This window comes from Diorhabda sublineata, chromosome 2 (genome assembly GCF_026230105.1).
Source record: "Diorhabda sublineata isolate icDioSubl1.1 chromosome 2, icDioSubl1.1, whole genome shotgun sequence".
Taxonomy (NCBI): Eukaryota; Metazoa; Arthropoda; class Insecta; order Coleoptera; family Chrysomelidae; genus Diorhabda; species Diorhabda sublineata.
In genome coordinates this window covers 3314603-3334060 of record NC_079475.1, presented here as the reverse complement: position 1 = coordinate 3334060, position 19458 = coordinate 3314603, and the positions used below count along the sequence as shown (strand labels likewise).

At 30.3% G+C, this 19458-nt stretch overlaps 1 protein-coding gene across 1 annotated transcript; it reads left to right on the top strand.

The window, feature by feature from the left end:
* The first annotated feature begins 2156 nt into the window (after positions 1–2156).
* LOC130453295 (hematopoietic prostaglandin D synthase-like) lies at positions 2157–12763 on the top strand. Its single transcript, XM_056792951.1, has 5 exons — positions 2157–2250; positions 2473–2613; positions 5286–5453; positions 9311–9453; positions 12381–12763. Exons 2-5 carry the CDS (start codon positions 2478–2480, stop codon positions 12588–12590), a joined length of 657 nt encoding a protein of 218 aa, XP_056648929.1. The 5' UTR covers positions 2157–2250; positions 2473–2477; the 3' UTR covers positions 12591–12763.
* The last annotated feature ends 6695 nt before the right edge of the window (positions 12764–19458 follow it).

Genomic DNA, 19458 nt, shown 5'->3' with positions numbered 1-19458 from the left:
TTAAAATTTATTGAACTTTTCAGAAGCAAATAACTCGATAACCGATTGAGTTACACGAATCAAAGAAGAGTAACTTTTTTTTGTAGAATTTAACGCTTTTTAATATTTTTTATTATTTTAGTTGTAAGTTTCGCCCAAAAAAATTTACTTTGTTTTAATTAACACAAACAAGTGTAACTAGCGCCCTCTATTAGCAATGTTAAATTAGAGTGCAAATTATGATTCCTCATGTTAAAAAACATAAAATTGCCAATTTTCATAGAGTAATTGTGAAAACATAAAAAATTATTGCGAAAATCTAAATTTAAATTCAACTTTGAACACCCCGTATCTCGGAAACTAGCAATATTTGCTTAAGGCATGTTGAGCAGAATCATCATATTTTGAGGTCTAGAATCTACAGTTCAGAGATTGGACATTCTTAATGAATCACCCTGTTATATATATATATATATATATATATATATATATATATATATATATATATATATATATATATATGTATATATATTTTTCCGCGGTCAGAATTATGAAAAAAAAGACTGGGTTCACGGGCTAGACTGTGATGGAATTTTGAAAATTCTTGACATTTAGACTCCCACTTTAGAGCCATCATCAAGAGAAGAGGTTATTCGTTCATTGGTAAGAAGTCATCCGATTCCATGGTTTCAATCTACCTACTCCACGAAACGAATCACCCCTTTTTTTGGTTGATTCCAAGGCCTAAATCTGCCTACTCATTGGAATTTCACCGAGGAAATGAAAAGCTGAAACAAAAAAATATAAAATGATTAAAATAGAAAATAAAAATGATGAGTATAATAGATTTGTAAATTAAACATCTAAATAAGTTGATCCAATTGAATAGAACTTCGTTCCCAATCGCCAAGTTGTGATAACAGTGGCTAAATCATATTTATTGTTGGTCTATCCTAAGTTTTTTTTTTAATTTGTGATCAATAAATGATAACTATTGTCTTTAGCTACTCATTTCCGTCGATGAATGTATTTGACGAACAATGTAATTTTTCAATTGAATTCTGCGATATTCCTTTAACCTGACTGACATTATAAATTATTCAAATCAACTAGTTAAAAAATATCTACAATAGAAATTTGATCGAAGTTATGTCATTGTAACTGTTGGGAACAATATAAATTGTGCAGGATCGGCATTTAAATCTGCGTCAGGATTATTGTCATTGTAATGTAGAATTGGGGAACGTTATAGATCCACTATTCAAATTTCATTCATCAACGAAATTCCAAAATATAAAAATAACGCTGATAAACGGATGAAAATGTAACAATAATATGAAACATTGCAAATGTATCCAATTGTTATGATTATTAGATAGCTGGACTACATACAAGTTAGCAGAAATTAAGCATTTAAAAAGCCGTAATAAATGAATTGCTAGAAGTAATTTATCACTTAGTTCATTCTTACGTGGAATTTGAAGATTTTTAAGTTGATTTTCATGTGAGCTTTCTGCAAATAAAATTTCTTATATATTAGGACTCAAAATATTACATAAGCGAAGTAGACTATTAAAAATATGTGACTATTGGCACAGTACATACGAAAGTAATGGAGGTGAAGTGTGAAATTTATCTTCATTCAAATTGAATTTTGACTGAAGAAAATTTTTGGTAAGTAAACAATTAAATTTTCCATGATGCGTCAAAATTGTTTTGTATAAATTATTTTTAACACGATGTATTATTTCTGAAGAGGTCTACATTGAAGACCATACGATATGTTCGGATGCATAATAACTAAATACAGTTCGTGTTCCATTGGAAGGTGCCCTATAAGATGGTGAGGTAAGAATTGTGGAAGGGAATTTTTTAAAATGAGACAAAGATGTATTATAGGCTGTTACCACAATTATTTCTTGAAATACAAAGTATATATTTCAAAAATATTTCAGATAGTGTATTCAATTTTATTTCACATTCAACAAATATTCTCATTAGCTGCATTTCTATTGTGAAAAAAATATTGCTGGAGAATGTAGTAGGTCAATGTTGAAATTATTGAATAGTTGAATTTTCTAAAATGAAATGCATGAACTTCTTTAATCATTAATTTGAGTGCGATTCTGTTGCTAATGTATAAGTTTAATCTTTAGTAACCTTTGTTTTACAAAATACATCTCATTATGGTATATAAATTCCAAACCATATTTATACGATTCTCAAAGAAGAGTTGTAACCGAAATAATTTCTAGATCGTCAAATTAACTAGTGAGTATCCTCCATAACAAACAGTACTTTATCCATTTGCTTTTGGTAACTATTGATAAATAGCCTAGATTAGTTTCGCCTAGATAGCTTTTCATACTATTGAATACAAATGCATCAGAAAGGGTTAAATTATAATAGATTCTGAATTTTCAACAATACTGCTTCGAAATCAATCTAAACAGATTGTACCGATTTTATCAAATAACCTAAATTTGTTTCAAGGTATAATGGCACCAAATTACAAATTGATTTATTTCGACAATACAGGCAAGGCGGAAGCTATTAGAATGATCTTTGCTTATGCAGGAATCCCATTTCAAGATGAAAGAATTTTACGTGCAGAATGGGATAAGTTTAAATCGAGTAAGTTATAAGAAAAAACATCAATGTATTATACTCATAATATATCGTTTTCCATTAATTTGATTTTTATTTGAATTATTTCGAAAAACAAATAATCATCATAATAATGTTTTGTTCACGTGTATATTTTGAAAACCATATATTTTAATTCATAAAAGCACATCAAATCATCACTACCACTGGTATTGCATCAACTTTTAGTAGAGCAAGATGACATTATACTTACATATTATTGAATTTCAAATATGGGACCTTACATTGCTAGTCACAGATTTTTGGGAACCCAATAGATATGGGATATTCATCAGAAAAATTGAGAAGAAAAAGGGAACAAGTTTATTCCATATATGTAAATAATATCAAAATACATAAAATAGAGGCCATAAACGCATTAACGGTCACCAGGATAAATAATTTTAAAAAGCAAAAAAAAAATTATTTATTGGATGGAACCCATTGGAAAAGGAAAGAAATAAGATAAGAATTAATGAAAAAATAATTGACCGTCAATCTGTGGTCGGGAAAAGGAAGAGGTTCAGTTTTTAAGCGTAAATAACAGTTTATTTCAATGCAAAACTACAAGGGTTATGAGTTGAAGTTAAATAGCAAAGTTGTAGGTAATAAAAAGATTTACAACTTTTTACATATGAATATTGAGTTTAAGAATTAATAAAACCAAGCCTTTGGTTTTTTATTTTTATCTTTTACATAAATTTTTTTCCATGAAATATGGTGAGAGCGTACTGTTTCATGTCCCAAATAAGCACCCTAATATTCGAACGAAAAATCGATTAGATTTTTGTTCTTTTAAATATTTACTTTCTAATGGCGTGAAAGAATTTTTTTCATCACCATGGTGAATTGTCTTAGAAACGGCAAAAAAGACGAAAAAAATTCTCATCCGAAAAATTTTTTTAATCATAATGTATAATTTTTAGTTATTGAAAGAATATCGCGTAGTTGTAGTATGTAAATTAAACAAACGTACTTTTTATTATCACAAAAGTTTTCATTTAATTTGAAAGGTGGCTACAACCTGACAGTTCGCAAAACGTAGGACGCGACACATACGCATTTAAAAAGAAACTAATTTCGTTGCGTTCCGATTAACTACCACCCTCCCATAGGACGCAACCCCATCTTCATTGTACAATATAAATGTTTAACGGCAGTAATACCTTTAGTTAAATTATCAGCAATCATTTCCTCACCCTTAATATATCTTAATATTAAATATGACGAATGGATTGCTTTGTTCTTGGCCGAGTTCAGCATGCAGTTGTTGGAGCCACAGTGCCTCTGATGGCATCAACATGTATTCAGCTTCAGTTGTAGATAGTGCCACAGTCTGCTGCTTATGTGGCCGCCAAGATAAAGCACCACCCAGTAACAAAAAAAATGTAACCCGTGCACGATTTCCGTGCACGCACATGGCCCGCCCAATCAACATCACAATATCCTGTGATTTTCTCATTACCTTCTTAAGAATATACTAGCTTCAAGTCTTTAGTGCAGATATCTAAAAATTATTTTCACCGCAGTCCAGTTGCAGCTGTAGGGCTTTGGTTGAATCTGTGTATTTACTGCAAATGATATATGCAGTCGGGTTCCTTGAGCCACATACAGTGAGGAGCCAATAGCTTGTTGGTATGGACAGTCAGCAATTGTTTCCTCTTCCGTTTTACCACTAAATTTCATTCCAATTTCAAAGTGAGTTTTCACTGATTTACAATCTGACATTCTAAACCTTGCTAATATTTCATTTATATATTTTTCTTGATCTAATACTACTTTGTCCCCATCTCTAGTAATATGTATACCAACACATTGCTTATCGGACCAATATCTTTCACTTCAAAAGTGTTCTTTTAGTTTTTATTTGAATATAATCTCTGCATTTTCTTCAGAAGTAAATAAAATTAAGCCATCCACCCAAAAAAATAATGTTTTTTGTTACCGATAAAAATAAAATTTTTTTCAAATAATATTCATTATCTCTCCATTATCTACAAGTATGCTATCCGACTTTTTCCCATAAGACTTGTAGTTTTGCCGGAAATTTGGAAAAACCGTTTTAAAAACTCACCCTCTCCCCCTTCCCTACCGTAGATCGCCTTATTTTTGCTTATATATTTATTAAATTCTCCACTTTTTCCAATGTGTCTACTACTAAAAGCTTCTACTCTGGTCTAATAACTGACCTGAAACGGTGAAATGTTAAATTTTATTTTAAAAAGCTACCAATCCTCGAGGAAGATCAGACTGTGACTAAGAGTGTCAAAGAAATGAATATATTTTAAAAAAATTATGATGGGTCTTTCCCATAACAAAATTTCTTTACATTCTCATTATAGAGTGGTGAAATTAGTAACCTTTTTTCGATAATCAGAGATTAAATTAAATTAAATCAAGTATAGTGATCATGATTGTTTCATCCAATTTTTTGGTTGTGGAAAAAACTATTAATCTTGAATTTGATTTCAAAAACGTAAAAATTCACTTTTGCTTACTGTGAAACACCCTGTATATAAATTTTGAGCCACCGTTGCATAAATAATCATATGAATTTATTTCTAATAATAATAAAATTTGACGGTTTTCATTGAAAAAATCTTTGCTGCAGTAGTGTACAAAGTTGAAGATTTTTTATAGGAAGAATCCATTTTTTACAGCGACACCTTTGGGACAACTTCCTGTTTTGGAAATAGATGGTAGGAAAATAACGCAGTCAACGCCAATAAGCAGATATCTAGCAAATCTCACAAACCTTGCAGGTAAAACAAATGAAGAAAATTATGAGATTGATGCCGCTGCTGAAATTCTTTACGATTTATTAAGAGGTGAATATTCTAATTCTTATTAATTGACACTACATTGTTGTGATAATGATAATTTCTTATTACTAGCTACCATTATTACATATAAATAATAAGTCCTTATCATTTTATGTGTTTAGCTACTGCTATGGCTACTTTATTTGGATACAGAGTCATCTCTAGATATTTTATCGTTCTGAAAGGTCACGTCTGCCTATGTGGCGCCTTCTGGTGGAGAGATGGTGCTCGGTTTTTAGATCAATACTTATCCCTTCATATTGGCACCACCGATCCATACGTCGTAAGGGTGTTTACAAGGAATCTCGTATAAAAGCAGTTACAGGTGTAATGTAAAGACAGTCTTGATTGACGCAATTCAAATCAAAAAATTTTTTTCTTCCGGTACACTAGTTTTTTCCACGTCTAAAGACGAAACTGCGAAAAATCGTTCAAAGGTTCTTTAAATCTTATTTTAAACTCACAGCCCCTATGAAAGCGAAGCCAACGAATCTTTAGCCAATTAAAAGGCAAGTTATCTGTGTCTTTTTTTCTATTTGTAATATCATCCCACAATGCCGATATTCTTAAAAATTCATTCCGGAGAATCTGAATCGTGTTGAAACGAGGGTCTTTTCTTTTTGCATTCTCCATAACGTCCAACCAATCTTCTGAAACGAAAATGTTTTGGCATTTTGTACTTGTTGATTCTATAATGCCATAATGTGAGTCGTTGGAAAGGAACGAATGCCCAGAAACTAAAAATTTCAGGCCAATCGTCTCCGCAGCAATTATAGGATCCTAGACAAGTTTAAGGAGCATAAGAGATAACTTAATGTTGCGATTCTGAACAGTGCAAGAATCTGAGAACAAAATTATATTCCTATGTTTAGAGGCGTTTTCTTTAAGATGCTTGCAGGTATACGAAGCTACATCTTGAGAACCTCTACCACCCTCGGTTCCGTCCCAAACATACATAAACCCTGTTTTGGTATTGAAACGGTGTATTTCAAAATTATAGACATACAAATTCCTTTTATAGTAGGCAAGAGATGTCGAAAGTTTGGGAAACGGAAGCGGTTTTTGGAGGTCAAATATGCAGACTTAAAAATCGTCAGAGGCCTTCTGTTGATCGGTTTTAAGAACACTTCTTGCTTGATCAGCACAAGCTAAGCGCAGTTTTTTTGCAACTCAAGCTCCTTTTTCTTTTCATCTTGCATTTCAACACGCATCTTGAGGAATAACTCTACTAATAATTTATAATATATAATAATAACTTTAAAGTTAAAATTAAATTTTGTTGAGAAATCCTTGTAACAATATTTTTCTTTTACTGTCTGTTTATTTTCCTGAGAACATTTTTGAACATAGAGATTGTACATTTTCCTTATGTTCAAATTTAGATCAAGGTATCGTCTTTTTTCGTTATCCTTCCTGCTGTAGTAACTCTGATAAGATGGAAATGATTTTATGTGTGCGACAACATCCGAATCATAAATTTTATTTATTGGGACATTCTTTTCCCAAGAGTGCATGACTGCAAAAACCTCTTCTTTAGTCAAACAACGATACAGCCGTCCCTAAACAATCTGTAGTATATGGAGGAAAATTTTTTTGCATACAGTTTTATCGCCTTCTTTGATACGCATCGAGTAAACAAAAGTAGAATTTTTTTCACGCCTTGAACCATCCCTTGGTCGCTTTCTCGCGATTCTCGACATTTTTACCAAGCCACGTAAAAATATATTCTGTTTACTAAAGCCAGCTAATTTCCAAAACGATTCGAAAAACTTGGATAAATCTTCCGGGTTGAAGCGGCTTCGTTTTGCATTTGCAATTTGGATCAAACATTTTAGCAGGAATACATTTTCCTTTCTCTGTTTTATAGGTTTTTCCACTATTTCTCAAGAACTTTCATTTATTTTTTGTCCAGCTGGCCTCGTTTCTAGATCTTTTTCTACCTGGTTTGTCATTTTCTATAACTGTTAAAGATTTTTATAAAAAGTTATGTTGAGCGACATCTCACTATTTAAGTTAGCTACTACATCGTTCGAACGCACCAACTGGTCTAATAATAATTCGTCTTCAGATTTCCAATCTGAAAAGAGATAATATTAATTGTTTTATTACGTAGATAATCCTAAACATACTTATTTTAGAATTCATTTTAACACTCAAAAATCATTCTACGTATGCAAAAAAAAAGCAAAACAATTAAAATCCTGGCGATAAGGCACGCTGAAATATTGTCAAAATAAAACTAATGGACTTGGTTTACTATGTCACCGAATAAATTGTCGCAGTGATGGTATTATCGCCATCTATCGATAAAATGGTGATACTGGACTTTGTCTAATGCAGTACAGAAAATTTATATGAATAACACATATTTTGTGTTATAAGGTGAAAAAATCCAATTTATGGACTTGGTCCACTTCAGCATTGAGCCCCTCATTTATGTATTCATCGTCTGGGAATGAAATTATGGTCAAATACTATATAAAAATATGTATAAAAATATAACAATAATAAACTTTACTCACAATAATTGGTGAAGACTTGTAACGGTTTTAAATTGCGTTATTTCTTAAAAAAAAAACATTAAATTCTGGTTACTTCAGAAATCGTTATTGAATTTTATTGACTATATTCTGAATGATGCATTTGACAAGTCTTCGCCATCGAAATTTTGAGAAAGTACTGCTCCCATGGTTCATTTTAGTATAAGTAGTAAGAAAGAATTGCTGTGAAAATCCAGGATATTGCACAATTTGTGTACTAATTAAAGCTTTTTTTAAGAACTGACGCATGTTGGTATTTTGTTGACCAAACAAGCTCAGCATTGCTTCTAGAAAGTTTGGAATATGCTTTGTATATTGTTTAAATGATGCTTTTCTAAGCAGCAGGTTGTCCATGTGGAAGAATACTTTTTTATAATTTTCTGAAAACTATTTGCATCCACTGAAGTCGATAACTAAGAACCATCCTTTACCTAACTGATCCAGAATGTGGTCTATTCTTGAGAGAGGGAAAAGTGTCTACGCTTTTTATCCATTTAATGATTTTTTGAGTACTAACGAAAAAGGGCTATTATATTCCGAGGTTGATGGTTATATGATATCATTATCTAACATTTTTCCTATTTGCTAATTTATTTGGTTTTTTAAAATTTGAGAGTTCGATAATTTTTAATCTAAGCGGATTTGTTATCTAAAAGTTCGAGATTTTGTTTATAAGAACAATTTTCGGTAGGTTTATCTGTTTTTAACGCTAAAATATTGGAAAATTTTAAGCGAAGACTAATAGCATAATTTTTAAAATATTCGGTACATCTAAATTTGTTTTAACAAATGGTAACAACGATCGGTCGAAGCAAAATTGTTTTGTATATTGCGGAAAATTGTCGCTATATTCTGCCCAAATCGCTCAAATTTTTTTTTTCACTTTTTATATGTGAAACGTGCATTAAAAAATTTTAGTCTTCGAATAACTTAAGTGTTATTGTAGGTTAGTAAAGTTTCAGTTTGTTGTTCTTTGAAACAAAGAACGTAATTGGTTGTCCATGAAATAAGATCTTAATATTTTCATCATCTAATTTCGTCTATATATTCATTACACTGATAAAAAAGCAGATATGAGACAAATAACTTTTTTTATTGAAATTAAATCAAAGTATTTTTCTCTAACCTTAGATATAATAACCATAACGTGAATATCAAGAAACTGGGAAAACAAGAGAAACTGACAATAAATTAAAGTTGAATGACTTTTAAAAATAACATATTCGACAGATTAGCTAGAATTTCATTATAATATTCTCAAGTGATGTTCTAATTAAAAAACAAATGATCAAAACATCAATGTATTTAATTGATACATTCCAGGTGCATACGAATCTTCACATCTCGAATTAAACGAGGAACGAAGAAATATTATGAGAATGAAATTCGAGAGCATGTGTTCTATGGCTTTACCACATCTTGAAACAAATGCAAAGAAAAATAGTGGTTACATCGCTATAAAGAGTGTAAGCAAATAATATTAATTTTATTCTACATATTTTCTCAATAATTCGATTCACGATCATATTATTAAGAAAAAAATGAGCACATGTGATTCATTCTAAATGACGTTCTCAAAAAGACCGAAACAGTTCTTAACATCAAAATTTTTATCTATCTATCTGTTTAAATAATATATATATATATATATATATATATATATATATATATATATATATATATATATACATATTTCATATTGGAAATGAGGCAAAATTGAACACAAAGTGTACTAACTTTAATATATTCCGAGCTTTCGAATACTTATGTATTCATCGTCTAGGATTAACATTATGGTCAAGCTACAATATAAAAATATGTATAAATGTATGTAATCAAATATACTTACAATAACTAGTTAAGATTCGGCATTTTATAGGGTAGGTCGTTATGAATGGAGCTGATTATTTATTGGTTCGATTATGAATGACATTAAATTTTATAGATTAGGTCGTTATGAGTCGAGTTGAATTTCATAAAAAAACCTTGGAATGCTTTACAAACTTTTTTATGAAAACTCATATCATTGAAATCTTTTGAAACGAATTCTATATAACACATCTGACACTGACTTAAACATTGAAGTGATATCCTCTTCAAGCGTCCATCCCGACATTTTTATGTCACATATTTATACACATTAACCATATAAAAAATCAGTTACTCCTAAAATTTCTGAAATCTTTGAACATCTCAATATAAGGATAGTGTACAGTCAAATTCCCAATATTTAATCTATTCTTACTAAAATAAAAGATAAAACACATCAATAAATTGTTTAACATAGTATATGGCATACCTTGTTTAAATTGTTGCAAGAATTACATTGAATAGTCGAAGAGGTCACGCACTAATCGGATAACCTCCTACAAGAGTGATAGCAAATTATATCCTAACAGGTATTTATTAGAGACATGTGTCAACCATGAAGGACATAATATGAATTATGAATCGGTCAGTCTTTTCACAATTAAGAAAAACTACAAAACATATTTTTAGAAACATATATTACTTAAAATGATGCATACATAAGAATGGACTGGCAATCACTCAATGACTTTACTACACCTAAATTTTATAAAATTCAAAATATCATAATTCGCGCAGAAAACAACAATTGGTATTAGTAACGTTGGCAAGTATGTTTATTAACAACAAAAATAAATTTAAAAATCACTCAAAAACAACCAGTCTGATGGGAAAAATTAGTTGAACTTGAATAGAAATAAGAGAAATAGAGTACTATAGGTACTATAAGTAAAAAAATGTCCACTCATTTTCAAGGAAAAATGGAAAATTGAACGAATCAAATAATCTTAAGCTTATTCTATAAAAAATGTTGAGAAACTGTATTGCCTATTAATTATTTCACGATTCCTTGGTTAGTTTTGAATTGACATTGCATTGATTGAAATAAAAAATAATTTGACTGCCGTTTAAGTATAGAATTGTGCTTATACGGCAAAATTCAGAAAACAAGGTACACATTTACTGTTATTTGAGAAGCTAGGCGCTTCTTATTATTAAAAATGACCGATATTTGAATTCATTATTCTTGTTGATGGGTTCTTCATCATTCAGATTATTACGTGAGTAATTATATTTATTTTATGTCAGTAAAATTATTTCTTTCGATTACCATTACACACGGGCGCGTTCACTACAAGACCGTAAATTATACTAAATACGGGTTTCACACGCTTCAAGTGATTGTAGAGATGTTGATTATTAAGGTTTTCATATTTGAAACGTCTTATGCGTTAATTGAACATGTAAATTGTTAAGGCCAGTCTCTAATTCTATGAAAAATACAATTGCTTCATTCTATTTTGATCATTCTTTCTTTGTTGACGATGCAGTACGTTTTATTTATAATAAAAAATATGGAGTATGATAAACATGAAAATCATTATTGTTGGTACATTATTCAAGCAGCCTTGGCAGTAAGTAGAAAATGTGAAATTGAAAGAAAAGACATAGTTAATGTGCGAACAGCACTACTTTGATCTAATCTTTTTAATAGTGGAGTTGCCCAGTTGTCCGTTGATGCTCAGGTGGTCCACCTATGTGGGACAATGTAACTTACAAGGGAAGATATAGAAAACCAAATGTCGAATAGTAGAGTTATGTGTCGATGAAAAATGTCTTTATCCAAACAACCGTGACAAAGGAAAATTACTAGAGCCCGTTGGAAAGAGAAGTCGATTGGAGCGGTCTTGTTGTGTGTCTAGTGGAATTATGAAGATGTAGTATAGTTGGAAATCAAAGCGGAGGTATATAGTGGACAGCTGATGCGAATGTAGAAGGTTTTATTAGAGAAATATTCAGGATTTCTTAACTGAGAGCGGGTTCTGCTGCAATAAGACAATGCTTCACCAGATACTGCGTTTAGTGGAATAAGATCGAGAAACTTGGTTGTATTGAACTCCTATCGCTTCTAGCATTTAGTCTGGATTTTGCACGTCAGATTACTATTTGTTCAGATACACGGCGAAATTCTGGATTAAAAAATCAGAATCCAAAGGACAAGTTGAATATGCAGCCTAAGAAATGGTTTTATCACGGAAGAGTTTGCTAAACGTTGGGCTGAAGCCATAGAATACGATGGTGTTTCCTTCAAATGATTTCCTTTTTTGTATGTTCATTTAGGTACAAAATGAACATTGGAAAACGAAATTATTTATGAGACACCCTCTATATTTTGGTTTATAACATTTATCTCAATAATGTATAGTATCCCAAGGTCTTATTAAGTAATATAACTACGTATCAAATCAAATGTATCATTGACTTAAAATGACAAGAGAGAGCTGAAATCATCAGCTATATCAAGTGTAAAGGTGGTGGAGTTATTATTTTTAGATGGATTGATTTTAATTGAAAAAAGTTTTAGGTTTCTTGGGCGGATTTTGTTTTCATTACTGCATACGAAAATATAAGAAGTTTGCTTAATGGAAAAGATATTTTTGCTAGTTATCCAAATCTTCTGAAAGTGAAAGAAAATGTTATGAAAATACCAAGTATAAAGAATTATATCAAGAAGAGACCAAGAATAAGTGCAACAAGGCCATGGTTTGTTTATGATTTGAGAGATGAATTGTGATGTTTTTCAAAGAAAACATATTAGAAAGAAAAATATTTATTATCTATATTACCTATTTCAAACTCAAATTAATAATTACTCGCAAATATCGCATCGGAGGCGACATCTCTTTAAATATTTTTGATTTCTGATTCTGTTAACCATATATTTAAATAGATAGATGTCCTCATTAACTTTTTATTGTATTTCTTTGAATCAATGAATTTAGAAAAAGAATATTTTCTACGGTACACATATAATGATTTGAAAATATTTTGTTTCACAAAATTTCATTTACAATATTATCAACTAAAATTATTACAAATATCAAAAGATATCTATGATGCGACCTAGAATTTCATCATTTTTATTTAAAAATCAATAGACAGATGACAGTAATGAATTAAATATATGCTAACAGAACTAATAGAATATAAGGCGCGTGAGAATTTGAACGACACGAGAAATTATGGTAAGAATTAGTAGAATTCGTACATATTGGGGGGTAGGGAAATTGATTAAATAAATCAAAACCCAAAGAATTGAATAAAACACTCACTCGATTGAGGGAAGAGGAGCTAATTAGACCATAGGATGGATGTTATCCTGATTAGCGACTTTTACAAGCGTACTTTACCATCTTTACCACTAACTTGATTTTTCTTCCAAGTGGCCAGTTTAATAAAGTCTAGGGATATCACCAGAATATGTTGGTTAGTAGACCAGGGTCGATCATTTTTGATATGATAAAACCAGAGGACGAGAAAGGAAAGGGGGGAGTTTTCAGGAGTAAAAACCGATTTATCACAAGTTTCGGCGAAACTACAAGTCTTATGGGAAAAAATCCAATATCAATACAACTTTTTTCACATAACCTCAAAATGTATGTGTAGAATAAAAAACCAAGCTTTTGGTTCCTTATTTTTACCTTTTACAAAAAACAATTTTTGTCAGGAAAATTTATGTGTGTTTTATGTCTTATATATTCTGTGATTCATTTGATTTGAAATATTTATTATATTTAATTTTTTTTCCGTTATTTTGACATAATATTGGAAAAGTACTATAATTTTCGAACGAAAATTCTCGCGTCAGAATATTAGTTTTTCTTAAAAAATCGGTTAAATTTTTCTTCGTTGAAATATCTCCTTTCTATTGGTGTGAAAGAATATTATCATCACCGAGGTGAATTTTCTCAGAAACGGCAAAAAGACGAAAAAAATTCGCATCCGAAAATTTACACGAAACACGTGAAATTTCATGTTACATTGATAAACATAAGTAATTGGAGTCTAAAATTTCATTAAATATTTAAAAATTGTACATAATGATAGAGCAAAATTTTCAGATGCGAATTTTTTTTGGTATTTTCGCCTTTTCTGTGAGTTTATCATGGCCATAGTCTCAATGAATTTTTAAAAAAAGCTGATATGTTGACAGGAGAATTTGCGATCGAAAATTAGGGTGGTTTTCAGATCTTATGTCAATATAAAATGAAAAAATAAATATTCTAAACCAAATAAATCACAGTGTATATTCAACAATCAAAGGTGAGTTTCCACAAAATTTCGTGAAAAAATTTTTTTTTGTAAAAGAAAAAAATTAATTTATTTTTCACATAAAATTTGAGGTTATGCGAAAAAAGTGACAATACAAAAGCTGTAGATGTTTTATTATGTGACTTTTTTCACAACTTGTAGTTTGCCGAAAATGGAGATAAATCGTTTTTACCCTTAAAAACTCGCCCTGTTTCCCTTCCAGACGTCAGATCGTCCCTAAAATATTTTTTCTTTTATTTTTATCATATTTTCCTTCTTTTTCAATGAGTTTCATCCTACTTTTATTTTTTTTCACTTCTTATTATTTTTAAAAGCTTCTAGACTAGTATATAGGGGCTAGATTTTGAAAAGCTGCTGCCATTTGAAGGACTTCTACAGCGATGTAATTAAACTATCCTAAACAGAAATTTGTTGCAACTGTGAATATTTCTTTCAAAACGGAAGGCTATGAATAGTAATTCAATGAAAATCTCAATCAGAGTTTGCTCTAAGAAGTGTTCCTGTATGAAAATGCTGTTATTATTTGGCGATCTCCACAACTTCACGTTAATATATTATGAAAGTGAAACTTGGATAATGAACAAAACGATACAGATTAAAATAGTAGCAGAGAAGATGAAGCAACTGAGGAAAATAGCAGGAAATACGAGGATGGATAGGATAAGAAATGAGGTAATTTGAAAAAAGCTCAAACAGGAACTAACAGAAAAACAGTTGAATGATGCTGAAGCCTAATAAGAAGAGTGACAAAATGAAAAAGATATAAAAAATAGAATATAAAGAAAAACTTTGCTTCAAAAAGTATCACAGGAAGAGAGAATAGTACAGCTGTTGAATTAAGAAGCAAAGAATCGTTGTAGTTCTGGAATCTGCTGATAAAACCTCAACTATATAGAGATGATGTTCATTTTAATTTACAGGATTAAATTGAAAAGATTGCGTCAATGTTATTGATTTTGTTTTATTACATCATTAATTAATTTGGTCCATGCCACTTCTGTTTTTGCTTCGGTTGATTTTTCTCGTAAGTATGCATCATTTTTTTATTAGAAAAAGCATAGTTCCTTTATTAATTTCAACAGATAGGCAAATGGGTTCTAATTAATGTGTATATAACTGAATAATATAAAATCGAATTTTTGAAGTAATTAAGTAGGATAACTTGTGCGATATTTATGATGCTTTAAGCATGTCATTTCCTAAACCTCCAAAGAAATACAATGAACCATATAATTATGATGTAAAGCGAGCCAGTGCCTGCTTGATATTTTGAAGAGGAGGTCACAGCCTCAACAAAGACAACTGCTTAGATCTCGTTTGTGGCCTCATTTTTCTCAAAGGTTTACTGAATGAACTTGACTTTTCCTATACACTTGCCTACCGAGTGGTGATTATTATTTGACTCTTCGAACACAGGTCTTGAGGCAATTTTGTAGTTCAATGGAAACGAACGGCTATCAGTTTCCGCTGATTACGCTATACTCGTAATTGCTATAAAGCATAAAATAAGGAGATCATAAGTGGAATATCTGTGTTGATCTCAAAGTTACTAAACTGCTCTTGGATTTGCAGAGTAGCTTTACAAAATATTATTTTTTATACGAATGGGATGATAGAGCCAAAAATCAACATTATTCAGCTGACCATTACGTGGAACATTGTGCCCGGTCTGAAAAACGTCCTTAATTGATCATTAGCAGATCAGCAGGAAGTTTATTCACCTCCTTTTGTACATGAAAATGGAGCTTATAAAAGTTTTTGTTAAAGCCTCAGATAGAGAAGGAAATGCGTTCCCTTATTAAAGCAAAACTTGAAGGAATCTCAAATATAAAAACTTTTAAAGGATCAAAATTTTTCAAACTACAATTTTTAAAATGTAGAAAAGAGCATGGGATGCCTTCAAAAAAGTCGAACAACCAAAAACATCCAGGAGAACTTATTCAATCTTTTAATGCCTTAGGCTGCTATATGTCACTTAAACTGCATTTTATTTATCCCTATTCTTAGATTTTTTTCCCGACAATTTGGGTGCAGTTTCAGACAAATAAGGAGAGAGATTTCACCAGTAAATTGCTGAGCAGTGGAAATTGGATCCCAAATGTCCTGGCGGCCAACAAGGGGAAAAAGACCATCATATGTATTGTTTGATTGTATTTATGTATTCTTTTAAATAATAAAAAGTATAGTTTGTGAAAGTCGTTTTGATTTTTTTCTTAAAATTCACCACTAGATCGCTTATAAATTGGAATTTACATATTTTATATTTTCTCTTCTCTTGAAACTTGTGTGAGGAAGAAACCGCGTACATAATAGAATTTAATACAAACAATAGACGCAAAGACCCGTAAACAATTTAGAGAACGACAATTAAAGAAGTTTCAAAATACACAGTGACAATGAATTACAAAGTAACTCAAGTGATACACGATGCAGCTTGGCAAGTTTTGTTATGAAAAACTACCTCTACTTTTTTTAAGTAAGTTTTTCTGAATGTAATAAACAACATAGTCTTGTAAAGGAGTTGATTGATTTAGCTATGATAGCCACAGTGCTATCTGAGGAAAATAAATATATAAGAAGCGGATATTGGTGCCAATTTCAATAGTTACCGTAGAAAAGTTTAATACTATCAAATATTTTATAGCATTCAATAATAGATCACAAAACAACGATAAAATTCAAATCGATAAAAAAAGGAAGATGAATCGTGGACTACATTATAAATTTATATTTTGGGTAGTCAACCAGAAAGGTACAAAAACGTTGCACTAATATAATGGGTGAGAGGGATTTATACATAGGAAACCTCCAAAGTGTCTAGTACGTGACTTAGAAGGGGACGTAACGATTTACTCTTAAATACTTACTTTTTTCGAGAAAAAAAAACAAAAACTTCACTCCTGACCAGCTCATAAAACATTCTATTTTTTCCTATAATAATTCCATCCATATCAATAGCCCAGACCCTTTTGATCTAAATGATCACCTAGTTGTATCTCACTATATACAAAACCATAAGAAAGCTACCAAATACCTTTACGAAAAAATTCAAGAAAGAAATGCAAAAACTAAAGAAGAAATTATTAATAAACGAAATGTAGAAAGATCTGACCCACCTGATTCATCATACCAACAAATCGCTTATGTACAAACTAAATTTCGAGATAAAAAGCTACCAAAATTTAAAAAGGCAGTGATTATTATAGACCCTGGCATAATTTTAGAAACTGATAAAGACAACTATCACAAAAGTATTATTAGAAAACCAAAAGGTAATTCTCCACTATTGTTACAGATTAATAAAAATCAAGCTGACAACGATTACAGTGATATTCCTAATTCTTCAAATGAAACGCCACGCAGAAGATATACAAGTAAATATATTAAACAATGTTTTATTGCTAGATCCATGTAAAATAATCAACCCCAAACACACATTTATATATCATATAGACAGAAGAAATAGTTTATCAAGTAGAAACCGTAAGACAATATTTTTATACTATAAAGAATAATATAATAGTAAGTAATGCTACTAATCCCATTTCATATCATATGTCAGCTGAACAAATGTTAGAAAGAACTAAAATTTTATTGCATACATTAGACATGAAGGCAGAAAATATTTATCCACATTTAGATCAAAAAAGGGCCTTATAAACGGCATATAAAAGGTAAACAAATGGCTTTTTGGCAACCTTGATTCTTATGATGAGGAGAGCAATGATAAAGCAATCTCTATTTTAAAACAGAATCAGAAACAAATTATTCGTGAAACCAATTTACAAATATCGTTAAAGAAAAAATTAATCGATCACTATAATTGATCACTATCAATATTATGACAAAATCAATAGAAATTCAAGAAAAATTTCACTACCAATAGAAAACAAAATCCTAACTTTGAATAACTTCATAACCTTCTATAGCACGATTTCACAAATTAATTTAGATTGTCCAAATTTAATCGCATTTATTGACGACATTGAAAATTCAATAACTTTTTCTAGATCACACTCTATTCATAGTTCAGTAATCTCTAGTCAAGATATAATAGAAATGATAAAATATTTACACACAATCTATAATGATAACCAAATTCCAAAATTCGAAACTTTCTTGGCGTATTATCTCTTTTTGGGTGTATAAGTAACCTTCTCCGATTCCAAAATCATTTTTGCAATCCATATACCTATATTAAAACCTGGACAGCAAAATTTTATCACCTATACCCAGTTATCCAAAATCATAAAATGTTTATTTCCGTACAACCATACTTGGCAAAAGCTATCTCCAATATTAGAAGACAAATATTACTGTCGACTAGAAATCGGATCAGGAGATAATGGTACATTAGAATTATTAGACTGTCACTCGCCTACACACTGTTACACCACTGAAGCAAATCTACAAGGGCCAATAATAGAGCAGATAACCAACAATAAATTTCTTGTTCCAAATCCTACAATAAAAGTTTTATCTAAATGCATTAGACCAATACTTCGAAATAACTCAACCATCGAAAATTAGAATTTCTAAAGACTACAGAGCTCAGAAAAAACAAGAAACGTTTTCAAACAACATTCAAATTCGCAAAGGCAAATCTATAATACTACCAAAACTAGAATATAAATTTTTAGAAGCTCATTCACCAATTTTGAACCAGATTGACTATACTATATTGGTAATGTAGCAAGAAACCGATTGAATAATTAGAAATTCCAAAAACAAAGACAATATTTGGTAAACTTTTAGCCATAATAATCATCATCATCATTGCATTAATAATCCGTATTTTCGAAGATATAGAAAGAACTTGAAGAAGATGAAACCAAACAAGATGGAAGAAATTGAATTGGATCCGAAGAACAGCTTCATTATTTTTTTTATCCTTAGGAGGGAGGAGTTACGGACCTGGAAATTGTAAATCTTTCATAAAATAATCATTTGTAAACTCATCATTTATTTTATTATATATACTTGTATTTTATACTCAGATTTTGATGTTTGGTCAAGATTTTGTTTTATCATTGTATTAATATTTTGTAACTTTTGTTCAGTTAATATTTTATTGTATTTTTGTGCTAATAAAGTTGATATTTGTTTTTCAAAAAAGTGTTTCATAGGGAAAACACGTAATTCTCATGTAAACTATTACGAATAAAGTAACTCTATCAGTATTTCTGCTAATTTCTATTATTGATTAAAAATTCATAATAATAAATGTTCCATTACACGATATAAGGTTTGAACAATATCATATAAAATTATTACAATTTTTTGTAAATTATTGTTATCTTCTTTGTTTCAAATATATTCTTCTCAAAATC

What these genes read in the sequence shown, in the direction of transcription:
- LOC130453295 (XM_056792951.1), top strand. Translation starts at nt 2,478, where the DNA reads ATGGCACCAAATTACAAATTGATTTATTTCGACAATACAGGCAAGGCG. An exon ending in ATGGGATAAGTTTAAATCGA is followed by an intron (nt 2,614 to 5,285) that starts GTAAGTTATAAG and finishes CATTTTTTACAG; the next exon opens with CGACACCTTTGGGACAACTT. An exon ending in TCTTTACGATTTATTAAGAG is followed by an intron (nt 5,454 to 9,310) that starts GTGAATATTCTA and finishes GATACATTCCAG; the next exon opens with GTGCATACGAATCTTCACAT.